Below are 26,287 nucleotides of genomic sequence, written 5' to 3'. Positions count from 1 at the left end.
TAAATTGAAAGTAATTGCTCAAAGTTCATTTTTGTGACCTTACAAAGATGGCGCCGGAGTCGAGACTAGAATCGAGCGCCTCTCTTCCGGGCTTCGACGTGATGACGCACGTACGCTCGCCATACCATCAGTCGGCGTATGATAACAATAAACAACCCTGAAACAAGAGATACGCACAGACGGGACCTGTCGCTCCGAATCAAGTCAAACTCAGCGGAAACATGAGCTGACACAGTCGCGGACATTTGGAGTAAAGTGTCTTCAAGTACCGCGGGAGCCTCGTCCGTCCTGACACCAAGTATTTTCGGTTTTTTGTGTCAGACCTCGGGGAGAAGTAGAGTAGCGGTTCGCCCCTTCCTTAGCCCCTTGTAGCTAGCTGTGGCTCATTCCTTGTTCTTTGCACACTTCGCGTTCGCCTGTTATGCAGTTGCCAGAGGACTGTAGCCGCACTCGTTCTCCTCCGGCACCTCTTCGCTCCCTCTCCCCGCTCTCTCTGGCCCTATGTCTCGCTGGCTCTTCCCCTGGTCGGGCTCTATCAAGAAGCGGGCCTGTCGGTACCTCTTGCAGCACTACCTCGGCCACTTTCTGCAGGAGAGGCTGAGCCTGGACCAGCTGGGCTTGGACCTGTACAACGGCAGCGGTGTCATCAAGGAAATCAACCTCGATGTCTGGGTGAGTTACTGGAGGATGTTGTTTTTGGGACTGGTGGCTGTCTCCGACCACCGGAGCAGCCACTGTGTGTTTTTGTTGGACTCGTGCGCCCCTGACTGTTTCGCAACTGCTCCCGGAGTTCAACAACAATCTCCAGCGTCATGCTCTCGGCCAGGCTCGCGTTTCTTCGAAGAAATGCACTCACGGGAAAGACATCATCAGCCAACCAGATTAGCTGCATCTGTCGTTACTGTCTAACACTTCCTCTCCTGCTAGCTATGCACTTCCCATGCCACCTGAGACCAATGTGAAACAAGCTACTCTCATTTCTTTTACTTTGACACTCACGTCCGACTCTTCCCTGTTTACTCAAGGCGGTCAACGAGCTGCTGGAGTCTCTGGGAGCTCCCCTGGAGATAGTGGATGGCTTTGTGAGCAGCATAGTGGTGACCATTCCCTGGCAAGCGCTCCTGACTGATCACTGCACCCTAGAAATTTCTGGTCTTCAGATAACATGTCGACCAAAGTACCGGACCAGTAAGTTTACTCAAACACAGCTCTTGACATCAGTCAGCCTCAGGATGAGTGAGGGGATCTCCGCGAGTTTTATGCTGTCCTGGTTTGAGGTGTTTGGACCAAATACCTGATTATTCTAAAGACTAATTTGTCCCTGTATTCATCACTGTTAAATTCCTTCTATTGTACTCATGTTACACAAGAGTACACAGATAAATGTCTAATATTTGACATGTAAGTACAACAGAAAGATATGCAAACATCAGCATGTGAATCAGGGTGGACGGCTCCAAGCATCCAGCCAGCCTCATTTCAATGCAAGTCTATTTATCATGTGTGTGCTCTCCAAATTAAATCATGTATCTACAGCTACAATTAATCACTTACATGACGTAAGAGATTAGTTCTAAATATTCTTTTCTTAATTAATCCAATCCTGGGGTGTTTTTCTTCAGTCCAAGATGGTAAAGACAAATGAGTTGTTTTATACGAGTGAAAGTCCAAAAACTTAACAAAAATAATCAGTAATCTGTTATATATGAAGAAGAACAACTCTAAATCTTTACATGTGAGTAACTGTCTCCGGATGTTTTTGCGTGACCGAAATTATTAATTTGCTACTATTATAATAATAATTTCCTGACAATCTCAAGAAATCATCTCAGCTCTGTACAGGTCTACAAAATGCCCTGGAGGTGCCACACAAATCTCATGTTTAAAATTCTCAATTCTATGTTAAACTCATATGTCACAAGCTTGCATTGGACGTAGTAAGTATCTCAATCACAAATGTAGAGCACGCATGTCACTTACATGTTGTCTCTGCTAAAGCACAGAGAGAGAGTGAGTGTGAATAGTTGATGCAAGGCTGGTTTTTAATCTTCAGTAATAACGCATTTACACAGCAGCCCTGAAGTACAGACATGACTGAATCCCATGTGGTTTTGTTTGCATTCAGGTGGGGGCTGGGACTCCCAGGGCTGGTCAACCAGCATGACCTCCAGCATGCAGCTGGCTCAGGAGTGCCTGAAAGACCCCCCAGAGGCGTCCGAGGAGCCGCCTGCCCCTCTGGAGGGGCTTGAGATGTTTGCACAAACCATTGAGACTGGTGAGTCAAAGATGTGTGTGAGTGAGTGTGTCCTGTCTTTGTAAACAAATCACAGTCAACATTAGACAAGCAAACTTTCCCTCAGTAAACTTTGTACACTCTGACAATATTGCTGGGATAATGTATATTTTCATACAAAGTATAAGTAAATACACTTGTTTCTTTTGTGTTAAATTGACACATATGGCTGGAATATAATTCAAAGGGATTATGTGTTTGTAAGATCCTAATGAAGATCTATTGTCGATACAGGTATGTGTTGGTCTGTCTTTCCATATGCTCGTCACTCAGAGAATAAATTAAACTTATTTCACCTGAGGAGTTTTTTCCCATGTATTCAGCAAGACTTCTGTGATCTTGTTTTTATGATATTAGTTAGAATATTTGTCCACTTAGATGAATACATGCTCTCAAATAAGAAAAGATATTCTGAAACATCAGTACTAATTAAACTTTGAATGTCTCTCATCTCCTCTGTGTGTCTGTGCAGTCCTTCGTCGTATTAAAGTCACCTTTATAGACACTATCGTTCGCATCGAGCACCAGCCCCAGGACCTGGAAACAGGCATTGCCTTAGAAATGCACATTAAACGGTAGGTTTGAGTTCATGTTTCAAGAAACACTTGGCTATTTTTTGTTGTGTAAGGCCTTTTTAGTTTTGCCCCTCCCTCTCTGTTCTGAAGAGATCTAGGCGCTTGTGATGTCACTGTACTTCAGAGGTTCAGACCACAATTTGAAGTACTACTTGTACTGATGATGTCATTTAGTGTGATATTGATTTTAAAAGCGTGGCATATTCAACTAATTCGCTTGCTGTCACAGTGCAGGTGTGGATGCCTATTCATTTGCTCTGGAGGAATAGCAGCCCCCCTTTCTTCTCAATTCCTAACATCTACCCTTTTTCCTACATGTAGTGAATTTATTTTTTGCCATCGCACTAAATAATGTTGTTTGCACGGTGTTGCTCTAGGCTGGAGTATTTTGACGAGGCGGTGCGAGATCCAGCCAGCCAGACTGCTGTGCCAGTCGACATCCACCAGCCACCTGCCTTCCTGCACAAGATCCTCCAGCTGAGTGCTGTCCAGCTGTTTTATGACAGCACCGGCACAGTGCAGGTGATGGACACCAAAGTGACTTACTAAGCAATCCTTTTTCCGCACAGTTATCTACCCTCATAAAACATTTTATGCTCTGTCTAATGTGTGGATGTGAATCTGAGGGTTCTAAAGGTGCCATGGTCTTATTAAATCAGAGGAAGTCTCAGCCTCTTTCAAACTGAGATCATTTCATTTAGTTATCCTGCAGTGATGACCGCATTTTATGCAAATTAAGAACGCTTTTATTTTGTATGTGAATAAATGGCAGCAATTGCTTTTTGTGAACAAGGAAATGTTTCACTATATCTTTATCCATCCTGACAAAAATCCCAGAGTAATATTTTATGTATCAACAATCTATAACAAGAAATGTTCAAAGATTTGACTTAATTTTTCAGGGTTTTCCTGTGGAGGAACACCCAGATTCCGCGCAGGCAAGTGAAGGAGATGAGGAGGAGGAGGAGGAGGGTGAAGAAGTTGATGAGGCAGAGCCAAAGCCCCTGGCTGCCCCTCCCTGTCCTTCATCTCAGCCACTGCTCATAGGAAGCTGCTCTGGTTTCATCGAGACCACCGTCAAGATCAAAAAGAACGACATGCTGCCTGGACCAAAGGTGTGTTGGCGTGTTCATGTGTGGTCATACTCAAGGTTGAGTAAACGAAGCGGTTCTCTCATATTGACATGTATCCCGACTCTTTCTCTGTGTTCATTAGTTGGAGTTGGATGGGAAGGTGGGCTGTGTCCACATGTTGCTGACTCCAGATCAAATAACCCATCTGACAGACCTGCTGGCAGCTCTCTGCATAGAAACTGGTACACTCACTAAAACACTGTTAAACTAAACTAATGCAAAGGCAAAGACTGCTTTTTCAGTTTCACCCGTTTTTACTGAGAATGCTCCAGATCTAAATAGTTTCAATTACATTTTAATTCAAATTGGCGTTAGCATGTGTTTAATCTATAATGGTGATAATGTCACTTGCCTTTTTGATAAAAAAAAAGAACCCAAGGCCAGTTATGATAACATGAATAAATTGGAATGCAATAGAGCGCAACCTCTGCCAACAGTCTCCTCATGAAACCAATTTAAAATCTGCCCCAAATTGCACACACTAATAAACATCAGTCTCCTAAATATGCTTGATGTTTTTTCCATCAAGATCCATGAATGATTCTTTGGGAAATTGCTGTAAAATGTCAAAAAACGCCCCACCTTGCAATGTCAAAGAAAGATAAAAAAATTCCTATGTTTATGTTCCATCTTTCCACCATGTTTAATGGAAATCAATTTGGTAGTTTTTGCATAATCCTGATGACAAACCAACCAACCAAACAACAGACATTTGAAAATAATAACTCCTCTACGGACGTAATAATAATCAAATGGATTTTAGAAGATTTTTTTATTCCACTAAAATAAGACCATAAATTCACTACTTATTCATTTCTTGTTTGGAAACTAGGAGGAAATTGTGTGCCCACTGAGACACAGAATAATAATCCTGAATAAACCTGCTCTGTTTCCCCAGTAGCTCCGAGCGACACATTAAGATCACAGACATCTACAAATGCCTAATAAACATGATTTCACACACTCTCCGTCTGGTTCCCTTCCACGCATATTATGAATTAATTTCTTTGTCCTCTGTCTCACTCAGAGCCAGATACTAAGTGTGGTGGAGTGCACAGCCGCCCGTTGGACTCAGACGACCTGCGTTTGATTGAGGAAGATCTCAGTAAACAGCTGGGTTCCAGTCCCATGGACAGGGAGTGGGATGAAGAACCCGACCTGGAGCCCTATCTCACCAGTCTGGAGAATGGAGGTACACAGAGCAGCAAACGTTCACTTGTTATGTATCTTTCTGAGATGCAAAACAACTTTAGTAGACCTGAAACTGAAAGCATGGAGTTTTTAATCATGCCAGACACTGAAATTTGTATTTATAATATATATATAGCCTCATTCCAACGTGAGGTATTGTTTTACTTTAACTAGACAGACATCCAGTTAACTTAATGGTAATGCAGCTCCAGCCCAGCAAGGACCTGCAAGACAGGTTACACGCAAATATACAGGACCAGAGCTCTTGGGCCGTCACACAGTACATATTGAATAAAATGAGCACTGATTTGAAAATAGTTCTGCTTCTCCTTTCTTAACATTTTGGTATTTAATGCTATTTATGCTTTAAATTGTATTTGTGTGTGTGTGTGTGTGTGTGTGTGTGTGTGTGTGTGTGTGTGTGTGTGTGTGTGTGTGTGTGTGTGTGTGTGTGTGTGTGTGTGTGTGTGTGTGTGTGTGTGTGTGTGTGTGTGTGTGTGTGTGTGTGTTCCTACAGAAATGTTTTTCTCTATGGGTCCTACTGGGATGAGCAGTAGCGTGACGTCTGTGCGCTCCGGCAGCGAGCTGTCAGACAGTGATATGGAGTCCTCTACACACAGTCTAGCCAGCTTCACACAGCCTGTATCACTTTCTGGACAGGTATGGTGTGTGTGTGTGCGTGTTAGCAGATGGCTGTTCATCCAAGACTGAAAAACATCAGAAAGTGGAAGATAATATCCTTGATTCCCCCCCCCCCCCCCCCCCCCCCCCCCCCCCCCCCCCCCCCACCCCCCCTTTATTAGCACAATATGCTTTAATTAGGAGCCAGTCAATATAAGTATTTCCTTCTATTTGTATTTTCCATTAGTATTTTTAATGTTACCAGACTAAAAGAGAACAACAAACACAGAACTGGAAATTGTGGCTTGTAAATATACTCATCAATTCAAAAGCAATCTTATTTCCACTTTGATTTTTCCTGCCAGGGCATGATGAACTGTCCCAGGAGGTATCCTGTAGCGGGCTGTCTGTCGAATCTACCGCAGGCCAGCAGTCGCACCAGAGGTAAAATCAGTGAACAAAAAAAAATTACACTCACAGTCAGACTTTAACTTGTTCTTTAACATACTGACACCTCAAGCTTCCTTACTGACTTTCCCTTACTTTTCAGTCTTTCTGAACAAAGTATGATGACATAAATCCGAACTCTCGTCCTCTTCCTTGCAGGACGCTCACACAGTGGCCAATCAGAGCAGATGAAGCCTGAAGCTTTGTTGCGTCTGACGCTTGGCGGGCTCACCCTAACCCTTCTGCAGGAGGACAAGCCCACTAGCCTTGACAGAGCCTCATCATTGACCCAGGTGTCTCAGGTGTTCTTTCGGGAGTTGGCCTTCTTCAAAGACAGCATGTTCAGTGAGAGGGACTTCCACCATCTGAGAGGTGGCTTTGCCAAAGCCTGTCCACACTCTCATCTAAGGTAGAAAAACACAGACACATATTTGTCCTTTCATTGGACATATCTTTCTGTTAAAATGTCTTATTGTAGAATGCGTGCAAGTTTTAAGGTACTTATTTAGGACTTGTAGTACTTAAGAAATGTGGTTTTCTACTATATTTCTACTTTCTACAATTTTTATTCTCTTCACTGAGAGTGACTCATTTTTCTCTCTCTCCTCTCCTCTGTGTCCTCTTTCCCAGACTGACGGGAGCAGCAGTGCAGGTTGCTTGTGAGACACGAAGCGGGAGGCGCCACAGCCGAGCCGTGACCTCTGACCTTTCCTTCAGCAGACTGGAGCTGTTAGAGTGCCTCTGGGAGGACGGAAAGCCTCAGTACAGTGAGGTAGAACTCTAAAACCGTAACTCTTAAATTACAGCTTTTTCACATTAGGTCATTGTATTTTAAATGAAGCCATTATTGAACAAGAAGGGCGCTCAGTGAGTGCATCTGCCCATTTTACTGGATCTGCTACAAATTGAATGGGCCCTTCCTTGGGTCATGCCATACTTCACTAAATTTCATGTATATCAATTCAATAGTTTTTGATTAATCCTGCTGACAGACAGATGGCAATGAAAACATAACCTCCTTGGCAGAGGTAATAAGGGATCACATTAGTCATTGTAAAGTGTACATTTTAATGAGTGAACACTGCTACCACAGCTGTTCTTCATTTCTCTTTTGTAATAGAACAACTTCTTATGTTTGACCGAGAGCATGGAAACATGATAATCGGTAGGCGTATCGATAACCCATTACTGCAATGTCCACAGACCTATTCCTAACTGGGGGGCTCTTGTTGTAGGTCATCACCCGCTCTCTCTCGGCTCTTGTTTTCTTTCTTTCTCAAGACTATCAAATATAATTAAAATCCTCCAAAACAATGAAAAAATCACATAAATAGTGTGATGAAAATGACCATTCATACTGAAATGATTCTGCCACAAAACAAATATGTATCCGATGTAAAACCACAAATGGAAAGTGACCGAAGCAAATCATTGTAGATGGTAATGTTTTTTACCTCTTGTCTGAAGGTAGTTTATGTTTGTTTCTCTGTAATTGAGCTGATGATGATGAATTTAAATTACAATGTGTCTGTGTCTCCTTCCAGCTGCTTCAGTTCCAGAAATCTGGTCTGTTCACAATTGGAGCTGCAGCCAGACCATGTGCCCAATTACACTACAGCCTCAGTGAAAGACACCTGCGGAAGGTACACATTTAAACACACACACACACACACCATGTTCCTTCTATTTCGATGTACACAATAAGCTGTTCAAATAACATTTGGTAGTTAAGTAGTTAAATATTTAGGTGCTTCAGTGTTAATACCATATCTGACAAAAACTGCTGTTTGAGGAAGGCCTGTAAGAGTGAATAAGTCAATAAAGACGACAAGCAAACATACTCAAATGAAGCACGGTCGCATGTTAAGCAACTTTAAATAGTAAAGCAGCAATTCTTTGCAGCAGCAGCAATTGTTTTCTCATGACAGGTTTGTAGTTACACAGTTACATTATATTGGATATTACTTTTAATGATGTATATAGTAAAAACAGGTACGTTTTTGACACCCTTACAATTAATATTAGTAACTGTTTTAATTAAAGTTTCCAAAATCCTAGATTTTACAGTATTAAATACCTTGTTTTATTGTTTTCTAGTATTAAATAATAATAATATTATTCAAATTATAATATTTTTTAAATTATGTTTCCCATTTGTTAACTATTTGTTTATCTAAAATGTTATACTTTGAGAAGGAAAACAGCTTTGGCACCAATAAAACTGAATAACTGAACTGTGACACTGTAATAACTATATGTTTACTCATGCCAACATAAATATGTCTTATAAAATGTAAAATGTCTACAAAAAGTATGTAACAAAATGTGTGAAAAGGAGCATGACATGATAACAGATCAGAAATACATCCCTCTATCAGTCTTGAACATGTGTGTGTGTGTGTGTGTGTGTGTGTGTGTGTGTGTGTGTGTGTGTGTGTGTGTGTGTGTGTGTGTGTGTGTGTGTGTGTGTGTGTGTGTGTGTGTGTGTGTGTGTGTGTGTGTGTGTGTGTGTTGCCAGGGTAAACAGCGGGTGGTGCGTCGGGAAAGTGTGGTGCGGGTGGACCTGGCGGAGCTCTGTGCTGAGTTGGACCTGGACATCCTTAGTCGCCTGGGGAACCTGAGCAAAGCCTTCAGCCACTGCCCCACACAGAGAGCTGGACCTGGACGTATACAGGTTGGAGCCCACATTCCATTATCAAAGAATGTTATAGAATGGTAGATTTGCCTGATATAAAGTATCCCACCATGTCTGACCAATCATATTTGATATGAACAAAACTGATAAGCTAATAAGCTAATTTTCAGTTGTCAAAGTCTCCAGTAAAGCTACTCAGTCGCTAAACACTAACTACAGGAGTGACTATCTGTAAAATCCATGTTCATCTAACTAAGATGTGTCTCACTTTCTTTTCTCTCAGACCCAGAGCAGTGAGCTGTGCTCCTCCTTCACCCTCCTCTCCCCACACGCTGTCCTGAGGCTGCGTTTCCCCATTCCTGACCTGCGGCCCCTCCCTAAGCGTCGGCCCCCAACTCAGAGGGCAGTGCGGCAGGAGATCTTGGTGCTGGAGCTGACAGAGCTAGAACTGAAGCACCAGGGGGCCCCGGACCTCCAGGGCAGCCAGACCACGCCGGGACAGCCGTGGGCTCCCTGCCTCACCCAGCTGCTGGAGGCCTCCTTCACTGACCTGCACGGTGGGGAGTCTGCAATTGTTACTGAAGTTGTCAACCGATGATCCATGAAAAGAGCAACTAAAGCTCGGAAAACAGTATGCTTCACTGTCTTTGTTTAATCAGGACGTTCTGGGTACATATGTTAAAAAGAAGCCATAAATAAGACAATTAATGCCGTGATCAGGCTGCATGATAAGTCTGACCCTGAAGACCTGGAGACTGGGGTTCAAACATATTATAAATCACTGCATAATGAAAATATGTCTCATAGAAGAAGTGTTTAATGCTGACAAATACTGATGAGCATTTATTGGATATTTATATACGTGTTCTAAATAATAAATAGGGAGACTTACTGATGTGTTGTGTCTCACCAGGGTCATATGAGGGCTGGGAGGGCGGCTCTTTCCCCTGTATCAGAGTGAAGAAGAACCGTGACTCTCTCCCCAGGTCTGTTGTGATAATCTAAAAGATGACATATTTAATGAAAACTATATAATCTATTTAATCCATTATTTGATTGCAATTAATATTAAAGTTCTCCAAGAAAAGGTTCTGCTTCTAAAATGACTCATGATCTCTCATCAAATCAGACAGATATTGTTCAAATCTACCCACCTTTGAAAATTGATCTTTCCCCATGAACAGGTTATCAGTGCATGTGCGTGGAGGTGAGGCTCAAGGCCCGGCAGCAGGTCTGAGTGGGACCAACCTCATCAGGGACCTGGGGGCCGCCTTCTTTGAAAGTCACTGTGAACTCAACGACAAAGCCAGCTCTCCGTTCTCCTCCAACCGCACCATGTTTGAGACTGAGGAGGTGCGGTGATGCACACAAAATATGACATGTCTCTTTTATCAGCCATTTTATCAACATTCCCTGATTTAAATCTTGTTCTCTCCTCCGTCCTTGTTTTAGATGGTGATTCCAGCCGACCCAGTGGAGATGCGTCAGTTTCAGTCGCAGTGTGTTGCTCAGTGTCAGTGTGCTGTTGACATTAGCCTGCCGCAGGCCTACATTCTTCTGCCCAGCAAACAGGCTTTCCAGAGCGTCTACAACAGGTATTTAGAGACTAGTGTAAAGTGATCTTTTCATCCAAGCTCAGATCATCCAGGTATCACCTCAAAACTTGGAAAATGCTATGATTTATCATTAGTAGAATGTCTTCAATAAAATAGATTATTTTTTGTTCATAAGATTTTATTGTTCTTCAAGTTCACTCAAAGTGAAGTGTTACAAGATGCATTTACATAATATTCCTCTTAACATCATCGGTTTTATTGACCTTTTATAATGCTGCTTTCCTTCTATGTTGATCATGAATCGGAAGTACCAATACTTTTCTCCTTCCACCTCTTTCACCCAAAGGATCAACAATGACCTGTTGATGTGGGAGCCTCCTCCCCCTCCTCCCCCCTCAGGCCACAGCCCCGACCACAGCCACCGTCGTCATGACGAGTTCCAGCTCTGCAAGTCGGCCTTCAGACTGGGTGAGCAGACAAGTAGTTCCATGCCTGCCCAAACTTCTTTTTATTAATCAAGCAGGTTTAGTGTTATATTTGACGTTTGATCCTCCATTGTTGAATGACAGTAAACAGTATATTTTCATCTCTTTTCTCTCACAGACTCTGATTCAGAGGAGGATGAGCCTCCATTCTACTTGGCCAGTGAATCAGCTGGAAAGCCAGGTCCCCGCCCAAACCACAACCTGAGCCTCCTCTCCCTCACTGTGATTATCGGCCAAGGACGGCTTCAAGCCAGAACAGACAGAAAGGTTAGGCTGATGATGGCTAACTATACTATTAGAAGGACATTTCACATCATGTTGGCACTGATGAGTTTAACGTCATCAGGTCTTAAATATTAAATCTGTTCATTTGTTTTGTTTGGTGGGGTTACAAATCAAAAATCCATGTATTTATGCCGTATAATTTGTGTGTTTAACCCTCATATTTAATTTCGTTGATTCAGGAGGACCAGAGTCATGGGGAGATTGTACTCGACCTGGAGGGAGGGAAGATTTTCAGTGTGGCGCAGCACCAGAATGACCCTAATCTCAATTTCCTGTGTCTGGAGAGCAGACGAGTAGAGCTCTATCACAAAGGTTCACATTTATATGCAACATAATTAGTATTATCCTATTTAAATTATGTTAAAGTGTATTTAATACTAAGTAGGAAAGGTAATCTATCTTAATCAAGCCCATTTTATTTCCCATCGTCACTGCAGCGGTGGTAAAAGACACCCCCATCCCACAACGGTTGGAGATGCCGAGCTTCACTCCCCCAAAACACTTGGACCCTACCATCTACCCCACAGAGGTGGGTGTGAGCAGCGTGAGCGGCAGGGAGGGGGAACTACAGATGTTATCCACAGCCATCAAAATCACACTGGACCTCCAGAGGAATGTTAAGGTACGTCCTCATCACACACCTGAGTTTGGTGTCGCTACATGTTTGAAATGAATTAATGCTTGTTTCCGTGTCTCCTTGTAGGAGTTCCTAGTTGCCGTTCGACTTCAAGGTGCCACCATGAGACATTACATGACGCAGACGAATCAGAGCTGGCATGAACAGGTGAGAAGCGTTACAGATCATGTTTTCTTCTCTGTGTTTTCGCAAGCTTTTAAAGTTCATCAACTTAATGCTACTAACACTGTACACTCTGTACGTGGTTTCTGTTTTTATTTTATCTGTCCTTATTGTGCACACCTTGTATCACTGAAGGAACACATTTTCCCCCTCATATTAAATATGGTGCATAGAGAGAATGACAATAAAGTGAAAATGAAAATGAGAAAAACAGTTACTGGTAATAAAATTAATAGTTCTTTGTATTTTATGATTTAATTTTCAAGCATTTTATATGTTTTTGTCTTATTTCATACTTTATTTGCCTTTTGAGCAATTTTCATTTATTTTGCAGGGAAATTACAGATTTGGGGCTCTATAGACATTTTTGACATTTGACATTCTCACAGAAATATACATTTCAAGAATGTAGAGTACAAAAGGAGGGAGAGGGAGATACCAATTTATCCTGTAACCATGGACCAGAATGCTTTGGAGTCCATCTAATGTCTTGAATTAAAGGCTTAGCTGTGGATTTTTTTTACTACAAAATCTCCATTATTCAAGCATCTTCTCCAACTACATAAATTGTGTCATTCGTGGTCTTGTTTTCATGAGGAAAACAGGATTTGGGGAGTTTTGTAAATTCCTTGAGTAGATGTGACAGGTTTAGAGAATCTGGGGTCACAAAGGTCAAAAAGATGAAAAGAAGTTAATGATATATCACAGACAGAACAGAAAGAGCAACTGAAGATGTTTCCATGCAGACAGTAACAAAAAGAAAAACCCAGAGAACTGGCACACAGATGACTTGACCAGGGACATCATCTTGTCTGTGCTGATACCTGTTTCCTCACAGGTCCTAGCAGTAGTATAGAAATAGTAATAGAATATGTTTGCTTTTATTTTCCAGTTAAATCGTTTTTGTTCCATGTTGAAGTCAAGTCAAATTAAGTGGATATATTTTGTTATATTCTGTATCTAATACTGACTGTGTTTCTTACAGCTGGTCGACTTCCTGGATGTCATTGATGATCCCATTCTGGGATACACAGCACCTGCTGTCATCACTGTCCTCCACACACACCTCGCTACCTGTGCCGTCGACTACAGGTTTGTAAATGAAAAGATGTTTTACATTTAAAATGGAAGTGTAAATTATCAGTTGCCATCATCTGCCTCTCTGTTCGACAGACCTCTGTATCTGCCTCTGAGAGTGTTGTTCACTGCAGAGTCCTTCACTCTGTCCAGTAACATTATCGTCGACACCGCCACCTTCCACCTCAGGTATAGCATCCATTAAATACAACACACACTGAAATCCTCTTGAGAATGATAATCAGCACAGTGAATGTTTTTAAATGTTGCTGTCAGTGGGTAGCACATTATACTACCTGGTTATTCCTGCTGTAAGATATTTATGTATTTTGCTGCGTTGTATTCAGATTCATCCTGGATGACTCTGCTCTCTACCTCTCTGACAAATGTGAGATTGACACCGTTGACTTGAGGAGAGGTAAGACACATGATGTACATGTGTTGCTGTATATAGTGGTAGAAAATGCTATTGAAACAACAAAACCGCTGCACCCACTGCTTAATGCTGATTCTCTTTTAAATAATACGATTACAATTTGAAAGCCCTTGCTCAAGGACTTGCAGCACTGTTGAGTACAAAGTGGACAAAAAAAACAAGAAGACAAAACTTCAAAGGCTACAACCAAAATAATACAATAACATTTGAATTCAGAGAGAGCAAATTATATAATACAAAATCTAAAATCAAAGACAACAAATTAGATAATACAACATCATTTAAAAGTAATGACAAAAGGAAAGGATAAAGGAAACACAAATAATAAACCTTTAAGAAAATGTAAATTTTAAGAGACAGTGATGTTTCAGGTCTAGAGATAATACAAAGACTCTAAACTTCTTCATCAGGCACAAACACACCAAACTTTTTTGAATTTTCATATATTTTTGGACCTGGACATGAAATATGTGTGTTTATGTTTGTTTGTACACTCTAATGAAAACCACCACGTGTCTGTTTGTCACACAGATTATGTGTGTGTCCTGGACATCGACCTGCTGGAGCTGGCCATCACCACATGGAAAGGCAGAGATACAGGCAAATTGGTGAGTGCTCGCCATCTGTTTATATACCTGTTTCCTTCACTTACACCCAATCATGATGCAAACCACCAACAAACCGAGATCATTATAATTCCCTTCACAAACCACTAACAAGCAGAGGCCCCTGTTTATAAATATTTATTTTCACCATAATGAAGTTCCTCTGTAAGAATAGCTTCAGACGTGAGACCTCTAATTTATGACGAGGATCACTTTTCAGTCGGAAATGGAACTTAAACTAACAAGGTGCAGTAAACACGACGTCTCAACGATGATGCAGCCATCCTTTTAGCCAATCAGTAACATAATGAATAAATGTGTGAAAGGTCAGTTTTAAGTCTGTGTTTGATTTTAATTGTCCAGTCTAGTCAATCTTATGTTAATATTCTGCAGGTGTATTCTTATTATCAATTGTTTTCATTTTAAATTTTCAGCTTTCATTGACATTGGTTTACATGTCTGTTATTTACCTACACCTCCCTGGAATTACAGAAACAGGATGGATCTGATCTGAAAGACACAAAAATACTTAACAAGTGCAGACGACAACAATATTGATTCTTTTTCATTTCTTTTACTCGCAATTGAAAAATTCTACTTCTCAGGAAAATGGATGCAAACATTAGATTAACAATTTACAGATTTATGATACATGGTTTGATTTTAAACAGAAAAAAATCCTATTGAATGTGAGTCTGTTGTTTTTCTTCGTGTTCTTATTATGTGACTTTTCGTCACCTCCAGACTCAGCCTCTCTTCGAGCTCCGTTGCTCCAACAACGTGGTCCACCTGCACACCTGCGCTGATTCCTGCGCCGCCCTCGTCAATGTGCTGCAGTACCTGGTCGCCCAGGGGGACCTGCACCCCCCACTGCGACACGCCTCACCCACTGAGATCGCTGGCCAGAAATTACCAGTAAGGACTGTGTTTGCACTGGAGAACAACAATGATGAATGGATAAGAATTTTAAATGGATTTTGTGTTCGATGATTGTCCCTTGTACTTCAACTCAGAAAGAAGTATGTCATGTATCGATTGATACAATTCAGTAAATGGCACATGTCACAAGCAAAGATAAGAGTAAAATGACTTGAGTTAATGTTGACAAGTGGTATAAAGATCCCGTGAAGTTAAAGTCTGTGTGATCTTCTGTCTTGTCAGCTGTCAGAGAGTCCTGCCTCTGTGCTGCCCTGCCCTCCAGCTGAAACCGCTGAGATCAACCAGTACGATCTGGCTGATGCCTTAATAGACACAGAGAAGAGCTACAGAGAAGACGGTTTAGATCCAGGTACTGCACAGTTTCTCACTGTTTTTGCTTTTTGCTTACACTTGTTTAAGATACAATTCTTTTGTATTGTGTCTTTGTGAGTGTGTAATGTCACTTCTTTGCTTTTTAAGATTGTTCTTTATTAACACAATGTATAAATTGTCAATCCTTCATCAGGCAAAATTAATACAAACAGCACAATGAATGCATTTTGTTTTACCTTGGGAAAAATAAATCCACCAATCAGAGGACACCATCAACACCTCATTTGCTATACATTCAAATTAAGGACAATGAGCTCCTCATATGTGAAAATAAATGCATTTCTGAGCTCATACAATTGTTAACATACATGATAAATTAGTCCCATATTACACAATGTAGCCTATAGTCTTAAATACATGGCTATCAGTGCCTTTTTCTACCTTTTTTATGTAACTTTTCTACCTTTTTATATACAGTATATGTTGTGTTTAAGTGATTGACAGTGATTGAGCTGCCACTCCAACACAACCTCCGGTCTTTGCATAATGTTGGACTTTGTTGGACTTTCCAGGTTCTCCCTCAATGCAGAGAGGCTCACCCGTCTCGGTTTACCTGTTCCCTGGTGAAGCCTCGAAGCACGGCCCCTCCATCCTGCAGGGGGAGGACTCTGAGCTTGATGGATTGGTTGCCACAGCAACAGAGGCTCAGGTAGATATGATGTCGGATGAAGGCTCAGACGGCTCCACAGACAACGACGACTTCTGCATCCTGGAGGCTCCTGGCATGGGCATTCCTGTGAGTCACGTATAACTTTTACTTTTTCTCTTTTGTCTTATAAACGTTTTCTTCAACAGTAGCCCCATAGCATGACTATTTTTCATTTATTTTACTTGTACCTGTCCTCACGTGGGATTTGTTACAGCCCAGGGATGGGGAGCCCGTGGTGACAGTTCTCTCCCCGGGGCCCGTCAGGGTGAAGGAGAGTCACTTCTCGAGGCCTCGTGGCAGCTCCGATCTGCTCCGAGCCCCCAGTCGCTTCCCAGTGCCCCAGAGCAGGGTGGTGCTGCGGGAGATCTCTGTGGTCTGGCATCTATATGGGGGAAAAGACTTTGGCGGCAAGCCCATGTCCATACATGCCCAGCAGGCAAACAGGTAAAACACACACACACAGACACATGAAGGTTGACCTACTTTTATATAATTTATTATACAAGGTGCAAACATGTTTTTTGTCTGTCCTCCTCTCTTTCAGAGGTCGTTCGGCCCCTGCTGGTATTCGTGGGTCCCCCTCTCGCTCTGCCTCTTCCTCTCGCCCCCAGAACTCCTGGCGGTGGGCGGGAGGCAGCGGCCGTCAGCACACGCTGCTGATGGAGATCCAGCTCAGCAAGGTACAGTGTTAACTCTGATGTTTAAAAAAGTTGCAGTTACATATTGCACTTACATGTAGCACTTTGTAGTTTGGCTTTTTTGAAGCACATGTACTTACATGATTCTTGCTGTTCTGGGTTTGTACCCTCATGGTTGAATGCACTTATTGTAAGTCACTTTGGATAAAAGCGTCAGCTCAATGAAATATAATGTAATGTTAGAATTAAAATAAGAACCCTCAGTCAGGTGCTATATTCACTGTAAGTATTATTCTGAGGTGCATGCACTCTAGTTAATTGCTTCCATTTTATGTGAATTCATACTTTGAACTTAGCTACATTAAAAAAATGAAAATGTAATACTATTTACTCATGTACTATTTTTACTATTTTTATCACTTTACCTATTAGAAGTTTTTAATGCATTTTTACAAAACAGTACCTCTTCTGGCTTTGTCCTCCAGGTTTCCTTCCAGCATGAGTCCTACTCACAGGCAGTAGCAGGGCAGGATGGGGAGGTGTCGCTGCCGGCCGTGGTCACAGCCGGTCCCGTCAACGAGCAGCCCCTCTCCAGGCAGGTGTTCATCGTCCAGGAGCTGGAAGTTCGAGACCGACTGGCCTCCTCACAAATCAACAAATTCCTCTACCTCTACACCAGCGAGAGCATGCCCCGCCGAGCCCACTCCAACATGGTGAGAGCGCACGTGATGAGAGGTTTCTGTGATTGAAATGAACTGACTGGGATTGAACCAACCTGATGCAGCTTAGAGGATTGTTGTTCAGGGAGGGAGGGAGAACTGAATTGAAATATGTCAGCGGCCTTGTACTTTTATAAAGTATTGATTATGTGATATGCAATAAAAGATATTGATTGTGTGTTTTCTTTTCATAGCTGACAGTGAAGGCCCTGCAGCTGTGCCCAGAGTCTGGCCTTGGTGGTCCAGAGTGCTGTCTTCGGGTCAGTCTGCTGCCACTACGACTGAACATCGATCAGGTAACTCCAGCACCTGAAACTGAATGTTAACAGCAACTGTATCATCCTCTGCAGCCAAACCTGGTGAATGATGTTTGAATGTGACTGAGTAGAATATTTTCTATAAATGCTTCAGCCCAGGGAGAAACAACAACTCTGTTAAATATATCATTTTGCATATTAATCAAGCAATCAGTATCAGTATTTTTAGTCTGTCTCGATTACAATTAAGTCTTAACTACATTCAGACTAAATAAGGTTCTCAAGGTCAATGATTTAACTTTTTCTCTGTTTTGTGACTAATAAAGTTCTGCCACATATCGCATTAATGTTTTTGGGGTATAGATGAGTGAGCACAATTTACTGTGACAGGGCTCCTCCCCTAACCAGCCTGTTTTCTTCCCCTTTCTGTCCAGGATGCACTTTTCTTCCTTAAGGACTTTTTCAGTAATCTGGCTTCCTATGTTAACCCTTACCTGCCTGTGGACCCTGCAACTGAAGGTGAGCTTTGTCTGAAAAAACAAGTTCTTTGTTGAACAAAAAAATTAATATTAATATTTCAAAAAAGATCCATTATGCAGTCTTTGCTATGCTGCTTTTTATGGAGTTATGAATTGAATTACTATTTATTGTCATTGTGGCATGAAACATTGTCAGTGGTTACAAAACATGTTTAAATTATGACTCAAGTTGATTTTGAGCATGTTTAACATTTCATCCAGTATATAAACACAGACATGTTGTGGTAAATATGTTTTTTTTTTTTTATATTTCTCTTTATTTATATTCAGTGAAGGCAGACCCATCCCCGAAGGCGTCTGAGGAGGGAGAGGCAGCTGCTGGTCTGGGACCTGACCTCACAGCATCCGTTGAAACTACCTTCAGCGAGCAGAGCTCCTCTTCTGCAGGCTCCACCTCCTCCTCTGACCAGCCAATCTACTTCCGGTATGTAGACACTGATCCACCAGGAGACACGATCACAGGAGAAAGAGGATTTAGTTGTGAAGACTCAACAAGTTCAAATGTGTCAAAACTGTAAACTGAATAATTTTTGTTCAGGGAGTTTCGTTTCACCTCTGAAGTGCCTATCTGGCTGGATTATCAGGGCAAACATGTTGTCATTGAACAGGTGAGAGTCTTCATCTGTCAGCTGGTGTGAGCATCAAATCTGTAGGATTCATTTGCATTTACCAGGAAATAAATTGTCCCCGTTATTCACTCCTCTGTCCTGCACTTCTTCATCACAGGGAACGTTTGCAGGGATCCTGATTGGCCTGGCTCAGTTAAACTGTTCAGAGCTGAAGCTGAAGAGGCTCTGCTGCAGACATGGGTACGAACACACACCTCTCGGTCAAAACAAACCGTCTCCTTTGTTGTTTGAGACTGATCGCTGTCCTATGTCTCTCTAATTTGCAACTGACCCAAATCTCTTCAGAAGTTTGAGAATGAATCATTATGTTTGAGAAATGTTTTGGTGTAAGTCTCTTAGTCTTTCTTCTGCAACAAATCCTAGTCTCCTTGGTGTGGACAAAGTGATCCAGTACGCCGTCACAGAGTGGCTGACAGACATCAGGAAGAACCAGCTGCCGGGGCTTCTGGGAGGTGTTGGCCCTATGCACTCAGTTGTCCAGCTCTGTGAGTTAAAAGTGCTTTTGTCTACAAACACATCGTCAGCTTAACATTTACATGTTCTTCATCCTGCTTCATCTACTCATTAAAATCCCTCTTCTCCACCTCGCTGTGTTTCTCCAGTCCACGGAGTGAGGGATCTGTTCTGGTTGCCCATAGAGCAGTACAGGAAAGACGGACGCATTATCCGAGGTCTCCAGAGGGGGGCAGCCTCTTTCGGTACCTCAACAGCATCAGCTGCTCTGGAGCTCAGCAACAGACTGGTGCAGGCCATACAGGTACTTGGTCTATAAAGACAAGAGGGCAGTGACTGTGAATTAAGCAATTTAACTCAGTGATGATATTAGATGGAGAAAATCTTGTTGCTGTGTTCAATTGTGTGGACAATGTTGAAGTATTTTAGAATAAACACAGCCTCAAGAATTTGGTGTCAGGTCAATTTTATACAAATAGCTTAAAATAATACATTTGTCTCACAGCTTTTTACAATACATATCACCTAATCTATCCATAGACTCTTACTTCAAATAAGGAAAAATAATTTGTGGTTTCTGTCTGCTATTTTTTAAAGGCCACCGCAGAGACGGTGTACGACATCCTTTCGCCAACACCACCTCTGAATCGCTACGCCATCACTGAGGGCCGGGCCCCCGGCAGCCGGCCCCGTAGAGCCGCCCAGCCTGCTGACCTCAGAGAGGGTGTGGCCAAAGCCTATGACACAGTCAGAGAGGTATGTCCCCAAATTGACCCTCACATTGTGCACTCATTTTTTCCCCCTTTTATCAGAAACTGTGTTGTTGACTTCCTGCAGTAATGTTTAGGTGAACCTCAGTATAAATAATCAGGGTGGGGAATCAGAGGTCACAGCCTGAAGGAATAAATATCCCGGTCGTATATTTAACCAAATGTCCAACCCGTACATGATGTTCATTCTCTCTGCTCCTCCAGGGAGTGATTGACACGGCTCAGACTCTATGCGATGTAGCATCCCGCGGCCACGAACAAAAGGGTCTGCCTGGTGCTGTGGGCGGTGTCCTGCGGCAGATCCCACCCACTGTGGTCCGACCTTTGATAGTGGCGTCCGAAGCCACCTCCAATCTGCTCGGTGGCATGAGGAACCAGATCAAACCAGACGCCCGGAAGGAGGATTTCCTGAAGTGGCGCACGGAAGATGGTCAAGAATGATGGCGGCTTCTTGTTTCTGTGTGAGAGAGAATGACTGTGTGTGTGTGTGTGTATGTGTGCACATGTGTGAGTGAGAGTGTGAGAGACATTATTGAAATTATCATTTGGGAAAGTCTGATCGAAGGGAGTGAATCCAGAGTTTGAATGTGTATTTGCATGTGTGTATGGTCTAAAGAGAATCAGCCTGTGCTCCAATGCAAAAGCAAAGCAAAGACTAATTACTACTGCAGTTACTAACAGCCAGTGTTGTATGTGGCTCCATCATATATGGACGCAGCAGATTTAATTGTTGAGTTGTGCATTCAGCGAGAGCTCTCCTCATATCCTTCCTCTGAGTTAAATACTAGTCTGCAGATGTTCTGTGCAAACATATCACCGTCACACTGATTCTCGATCCAACAAAGGGCAGGAAGGATCATCTCTCTCAAGGTTTGTATTGCTTGTAAGAAAGACACTGATGGGGGGGGGGGGGGTCACTTCATGTACTCTGAATTGTGCTGCTTTAAACTGTTTGTATTATGATTAAAAGTAGTGGCACAAGTTTACCTTCTTAGTCTCATGGGCGTCACAACTCCAGCAGCACCTGTGAAGCTCATAGCAGAGACGGAGAGTAAAGAGTCAAGGAATTGCCTTTTTCTAACACGCTCCAGATGTTGGCAGATGGTTTTCACCCTGACTTCACGACACCACACCGTGTGACTGGTTCAGCTTCGGCCCCACTACGCACCCACTTCTCTCAGTGCAGTTATTTGTGCCATAAACCTTGCAGAGTGCTCTTTTTGAAGAGTTTGTGTTGCCTTCCTCAATCCTGTTCTCTCCCTCTCACAAATAGAATGACACACACCTGACTGAACAAAATCACCTGATCACATGAAGCATCTAAACTGTGTAGCACATTGGATTTTGTTAAAGCTTCTCAAAGTCAAGTTAGACTTAAGTTTTAATTGTTTTACAAAGTGATGCCAGTCGACGTCCCTGCATTACAGCTCGTTCGTGCTTGTTTCCATGAGGAGTTTAGAGCCCGGGGCCCTGAATAAACCGACAGTAACTGTCCTCAGAAATGCTTTGCCCACTTCTTTAGATGCCTTCCTGCATTTTTTTCTTTCTTTATGTGTTTTTTATTTTGTCAAAACATAAGTATTGTTGTACTCATTTTCAAAATAAGAGTTGAGAGGATGTGAATCTGGTGATGGAGGAAGAATAATAAGGGGTTTTGTGATTAAAAAAAAAAAAAAAAAGGTTTTACATTTTTATCGTTTTTGTTATTTAGTGTAAGGGATGTGTGTGTATGTGTGTGTTTAAGTGCGCGCATGATGCATGTCTGTGATGGTGACAGGCTGATGCCTGTTACATCTCTCGTGTGTAATTACTATTTACTATATCATAAACTGTATGAATGACCTGTATAATACAAAGACAAGGAGTATACAAAATTAATACAAAAAATAAAAAATTTGAGTATAAAAATGAACATCGTCTTTGTCTGCTAACTAACACAGTCAACACAATTTAGCATATTTTGTCATTGTAGGTGGTGGAATTTAACAAAATACATTCACTAAAACACTGTTTAAATATGCTCTTGTACTTTACTCGACTATTTCAAGTGAGTATTGTTACTTTTAACTTCTACACTTCATTTCAGAAGCAAATATTTTTTACCTCATACATTTATCTAAGAGCTATAGTTACTGCTAACTTTTAAAATGTTTTAGAAAGTTATCTATTAAAAATACATAAATCATGATTGACTAATGAGATGCCATCTATTATTTAATGTAAAAAATACAAAAAAGTACGTATGGTAGCCAGCACTGGATTACACCATTATAAGTTTTGTGTGAAAGATTTTGCTTGTGTACCTTGTTGAAGTTTAATTGAAAACCATGTTACTCTACAAGACAGGGGCACAGATGATAATAATAATAGAAATATTGACAGCTCTTTAATTAAGAACCCCCCCAAAACATTTCTCTTTTTTTTAACGTTAATACAATTTAACCAAAAACTACATCCACCAATATCATACAGCTGAATATATGAACATGTGTATTTATACTAAATAAAAATTATAATTATTGAATACTGGTTACTGTTAATATAACTTAAAATGAGGTCACAATATATAGCATTGGTCCTGATTGGGTCCTACAATGTGACATGAATGTATTTATATACATTTATTAAACTAAAGAAGTGACCTAGGAACTAACGGCGCTGAGGCCAAGGTCCCGGGGAACCGTTTTAGCGACGCAACAGTTGACACTTCCGGTCCACATGTAAACGCTATAGCGTGATTTACATCTCGAAAAGACTCAGAGTGTGTGTTTGTTGTTGGTAGTAAATCAATCATCATTGTGTTTAAACATGAAGCTGCTCACACACAACATGCTGACGTCTCACGTGAAGGGCGTCACTAAAGGATACCCGCTGCTCATCAAGGTAAATCCTCACATCTGCTTAGCATCGCTGCTAACGATGCTAACACTTTAACATAACATCCCATTAGCTTCATGCTGCGTGTTGTGTCTTCACCGGGGAACGGAACTGTCATGAGGCCGTTCAACATTTTATTCATATTTCCAAACGCATCGGTTGTGTTGACAGTAATTGAGCTGGATCAGGGTCTGACAGACGCTCAGTGTTATTACATAGAACTGTGCAGTTTATGGTTATTCGTTTCAATTAACTCTACTTTAATTCCATCTGATTGATGTTAATATTGTTCAGTTTCTGTTGACATGTGTAAATTAAATACTGAAGTTAAATATTTATGGACAGTGTCAACAAAAACTGAACATTCTAAGTAAACACCGAAGTAGAAAGTAAACTCCCCATTTTGTTGTTTGTAAAACTAACCAAATGAAGTCCCAGCTTTAATCAATAATCCACATTTTACATGTACCTAATTAATTTAGCATGTATATGCTAATTACATATTTTTAAATCCAAATATAATATATTCACCTCAAATTGAGTATTTTAAGTCATATCTTAAATAGGAAAGGAAATGGAAATTTTGTCCGTCCTGTTTACACACAAGAGGAAAGAATGATATTAAAAACCTATCTGACCATAATTCAGTTCAGTACATTAGCCACTAAATATGACCTCAATCCATTTAAGTCTTCATAACTAATCATTCACATTGAAAACCATTGTGTTAAAGGTTTTATAGGGACACACCAGTAGTTTATTATTCTCCATTTTTAAGTAAAGATCAGGTTCTTTACCTCACTCACCAGTCCTCCTGGTTCCAGGTGTTTCTGTGTGATGACTTCTTCCCTGCAGCCACACACACAGATAAAGCCGTAGACGTAGACATTTTTTTTTAGACCTCACTTGTTTACAAACATGTCTGAGGACTAGCCGCTGTTTTAGGACTGCTAGTTTGATGCTGACAGGTTGTTTTTTCTGTCTGGTTGTTTTTGTGCGAAGGCAACTGAGGTGAAGGTGAATGAGGTGGAGTTCAACCCTCAGTTCGTCAGCCGGATGATTCCCAAACTGGAGTGGAGCGCTCTGGTCCAGGCAGCAGAGGAGGTGAGTCCGTCCATGCTTTGAATTTTAGTCACTGGCAGTCTTCATAGGACAAGACTTAACTGTGTGGGAGTGTTTGAACATAGGAGAAATGTTAACAAGACGTCTGCCCACGACCGCACAGGCTTGATGTTGAATCCTTAAGAAAAAGCAGCTTGCTCTGTGGTAGACAAAACGAAAACATAAAAATCTGAGGACAAACATCCATTAGTCATCACTGAGATTCTGGGTTTCAGATCACTGTGTTCCCTTTTCCCACCACTTCCACTTGTGAGGCTCATATTCAGCTGTGAAGGTGCAGCAGTTTGAATTCTCGCTGCTGTGTTTCCTCTCTTTAGCTCGGTCATCGGCAAGACCTGCCGGCTGAGCTGGTTTCAGAGTACGAGAAAGATGAAGAGTTCCTGAAGAAAGTGCATCGAGCACTGTTGGAGGTAAAAGTTCAGTCTGTCATCAACAATCTGCCCTTTGTCTTCTCAAGTAATAACTTTAGTGATGTCGTCAAATGTCTTATTTTGTGATTAACTATTTCAAACCCAAAGATATTGAGTTTCTTGTGATAGAAAACAGAGAAGATCAGTTTGACAGTTTTGCTTAAAAATGACTTTAACATTAGCATAAAACAAGCAGGTAAAGTTTAATTTGCATCTGTACTTCTTTACAAAGATCTCTTTTTCTAATTTAATGATACAAATAGTTTTTGCTCTTTGATTTTTAGACCATCTTTGTGTTCTTGATTTGTGTTCCAGGTGTGTTTTCTTATCCCTGTTTCATTATGAATAGTTCATAATGTGACATCTTTGAGTGGGACAACATGTCATGCTGAATACTGAAAGGTGCTCTAGTATCCCGTCCACTGTTACCGTAGTTACTAAAAATGTACTTTAATAGAAAATCAGTATATTGTTTTTGTTGGGAGAGTCAGGATGAGCGAAACGGCACCAAGTTCAAGATAATAACTTCAAAAAATAGCATTTTAATTTATAGATTTATTATTAAACACGACCCAGGGTTTGGGAACCACCGGTCTAACAAATCATCACAAGCTGGAGCAATAAAATCTTCCTGAACTGGAACCAAGGGGCCGAGGCCAAACCAAACAAACCAGAACCAAACCAAATGTATGGCAACAGGGGTGTCCATATGCTTTTGGCCATATGTGTATTTTTGCACTATGATGACATCTAGTGGTGGCCTCATATTGTTGTGTGTGTGTGTGTGTGTGTGTGTGTGTGTGTGTGTGTGTGTGTGTGTGTGTGTGTGTGTGTGTGTGTGTGTGTGTGTGTGTGTGTGTGTGTGTGTGTGTGTGTGTGTGTGTGTGTGTGTGTGTGTGTGTGTGTGTGTGTGTGTGTGTGTGTGTGTGTGTGTGTGAGAGAGACAGGTGGAGGTGATCGAGGGCTGTCTGCAGTGTCCCGAGTCAGGACGAGAGTTCCCCATCTCCAGAGGAATCCCCAACATGCTGCTGAGTGAAGACGAGGCGTAAACACCCCCTCAACATTTCCTGTTACACAACCTCACCCCTAACCATCACTCACATGGGTGTACGTTGACTCTGGTTTGAGTTGGTGCCAAGAGAAAAGATGCAGCGCTGTTTGGTTCATTGTAGTTATGACATTTAGGTGGCCGATGCTGCCAGTGGAGGGAAAAGATTGTAAAAGTAACGAATGGAAATGTTTCCCTGAGAGAAACCCCCAGTGGTTTTATCTGTATTTATTTTTGTAAATGTTCACTCTTTCATTTTCAATAAAACTGTCCTTATTTCCATGACAGCCAGAACTCGAAGGTTTTTGTGGAAAATATGGAATCAGTTATATTACAGACATGCTTCAGTAAAACCGTGCGTGCGCGCGTGTGTGCGTGCGTGCGTGTCTCTGAACCCCAACTCGCCCGCTCAGTCTCAGAAAGTGCTGAGGACCAGATGACGTGGCAGTGGCTGCTCTATATTTGGTTCTGCGTTAAAAAGGGAGGAAGGCAAGAAGTTGTTTTTGAGGAAGTCTTTCTTTCTTCTTTTTTTTCTTTTCAGCCACACATTAAATCAGACACATACATATATCAGCCCACATGGGTGGGCTCCTGTGACGCGAGGACCCCACAGTGTGTCTGACCTTTTTAAAAAGAGAATTTTGAAAAGAAAGGGGTTCCACAGAAACAAATGAAGTCTCTTTTTTTCACTGAGACGTTGCAGCAGTCATGTTGGAACAGGAGCACG

At 41.7% G+C, this 26,287-nt stretch overlaps 2 protein-coding genes across 3 annotated transcripts; both read left to right on the top strand.

The window, feature by feature from the left end:
• Window positions 1-122: 122 nt before the first annotated feature.
• Window positions 123-22,015, top strand: atg2a (autophagy related 2A). Of its 2 annotated transcripts, none has more exons than XM_034598633.1 (42): window positions 123-672; window positions 1,026-1,188; window positions 2,126-2,275; window positions 2,766-2,868; window positions 3,246-3,390; window positions 3,786-3,983; window positions 4,084-4,183; window positions 5,029-5,193; window positions 5,710-5,852; window positions 6,179-6,257; window positions 6,420-6,669; window positions 6,891-7,032; window positions 7,805-7,903; window positions 8,779-8,934; window positions 9,179-9,452; window positions 9,809-9,881; window positions 10,080-10,248; window positions 10,348-10,490; window positions 10,798-10,919; window positions 11,055-11,203; window positions 11,401-11,533; window positions 11,659-11,843; window positions 11,925-12,005; window positions 13,006-13,112; window positions 13,194-13,286; window positions 13,445-13,515; window positions 14,065-14,141; window positions 14,883-15,053; window positions 15,300-15,426; window positions 15,962-16,185; window positions 16,313-16,542; window positions 16,643-16,778; window positions 17,222-17,449; window positions 17,650-17,751; window positions 18,147-18,231; window positions 18,522-18,675; window positions 18,790-18,859; window positions 18,978-19,060; window positions 19,244-19,365; window positions 19,483-19,637; window positions 19,931-20,089; window positions 20,308-20,544. In XM_034598633.1, the coding sequence occupies exons 1-42, from the start codon at window positions 502-504 to the stop codon at window positions 20,542-20,544; spliced, it is 6,024 nt and encodes a 2,007-aa protein (XP_034454524.1). In that variant the 5' UTR covers window positions 123-501. The 2 variants fall into 2 exon arrangements, with proteins under 2 accessions (XP_034454524.1, XP_034454523.1); XM_034598632.1 differs by having other exon boundaries at window positions 150-672; window positions 3,771-3,983; window positions 20,308-22,015.
• A 760-nt stretch (window positions 22,016-22,775) lies between these two features.
• trmt112 (tRNA methyltransferase subunit 11-2) lies at window positions 22,776-25,851 on the top strand. Its single transcript, XM_034598642.1, has 4 exons — window positions 22,776-22,986; window positions 23,983-24,084; window positions 24,420-24,512; window positions 25,460-25,851. The coding sequence occupies exons 1-4, from the start codon at window positions 22,912-22,914 to the stop codon at window positions 25,559-25,561; spliced, it is 372 nt and encodes a 123-aa protein (XP_034454533.1). The 5' UTR covers window positions 22,776-22,911; the 3' UTR covers window positions 25,562-25,851.
• The last annotated feature ends 436 nt before the right edge of the window (window positions 25,852-26,287 follow it).

Source organism: Hippoglossus hippoglossus, chromosome 10, assembly GCF_009819705.1.
Source record: "Hippoglossus hippoglossus isolate fHipHip1 chromosome 10, fHipHip1.pri, whole genome shotgun sequence".
NCBI lineage: Eukaryota > Metazoa > Chordata > Actinopteri > Pleuronectiformes > Pleuronectidae > Hippoglossus > Hippoglossus hippoglossus.
Note: the sequence above shows the minus strand (reverse complement) of the source record. Positions and strands in the feature narration are given on the sequence as shown.

Excerpts from the sequence above, each read along its gene's own strand:
- trmt112 (XM_034598642.1), top strand. The coding sequence starts at position 22,912 with ATGAAGCTGCTCACACACAACATGCTGACGTCTCACGTGAAGGGCGTC. Across the intron at positions 22,987-23,982 it reads GATACCCGCTGCTCATCAAG|GCAACTGAGGTGAAGGTGAA; the intron begins GTAAATCCTCAC and ends TTTTGTGCGAAG. Across the intron at positions 24,513-25,459 it reads TGCATCGAGCACTGTTGGAG|GTGGAGGTGATCGAGGGCTG; the intron begins GTAAAAGTTCAG and ends TGAGAGAGACAG.
- atg2a (XM_034598632.1), top strand. The coding sequence starts at position 502 with ATGTCTCGCTGGCTCTTCCCCTGGTCGGGCTCTATCAAGAAGCGGGCC. Across the intron at positions 4,184-5,028 it reads AGCTCTCTGCATAGAAACTG|AGCCAGATACTAAGTGTGGT; the intron begins GTACACTCACTA and ends TGTCTCACTCAG. Across the intron at positions 5,853-6,178 it reads CTGTATCACTTTCTGGACAG|GGCATGATGAACTGTCCCAG; the intron begins GTATGGTGTGTG and ends TTTTCCTGCCAG.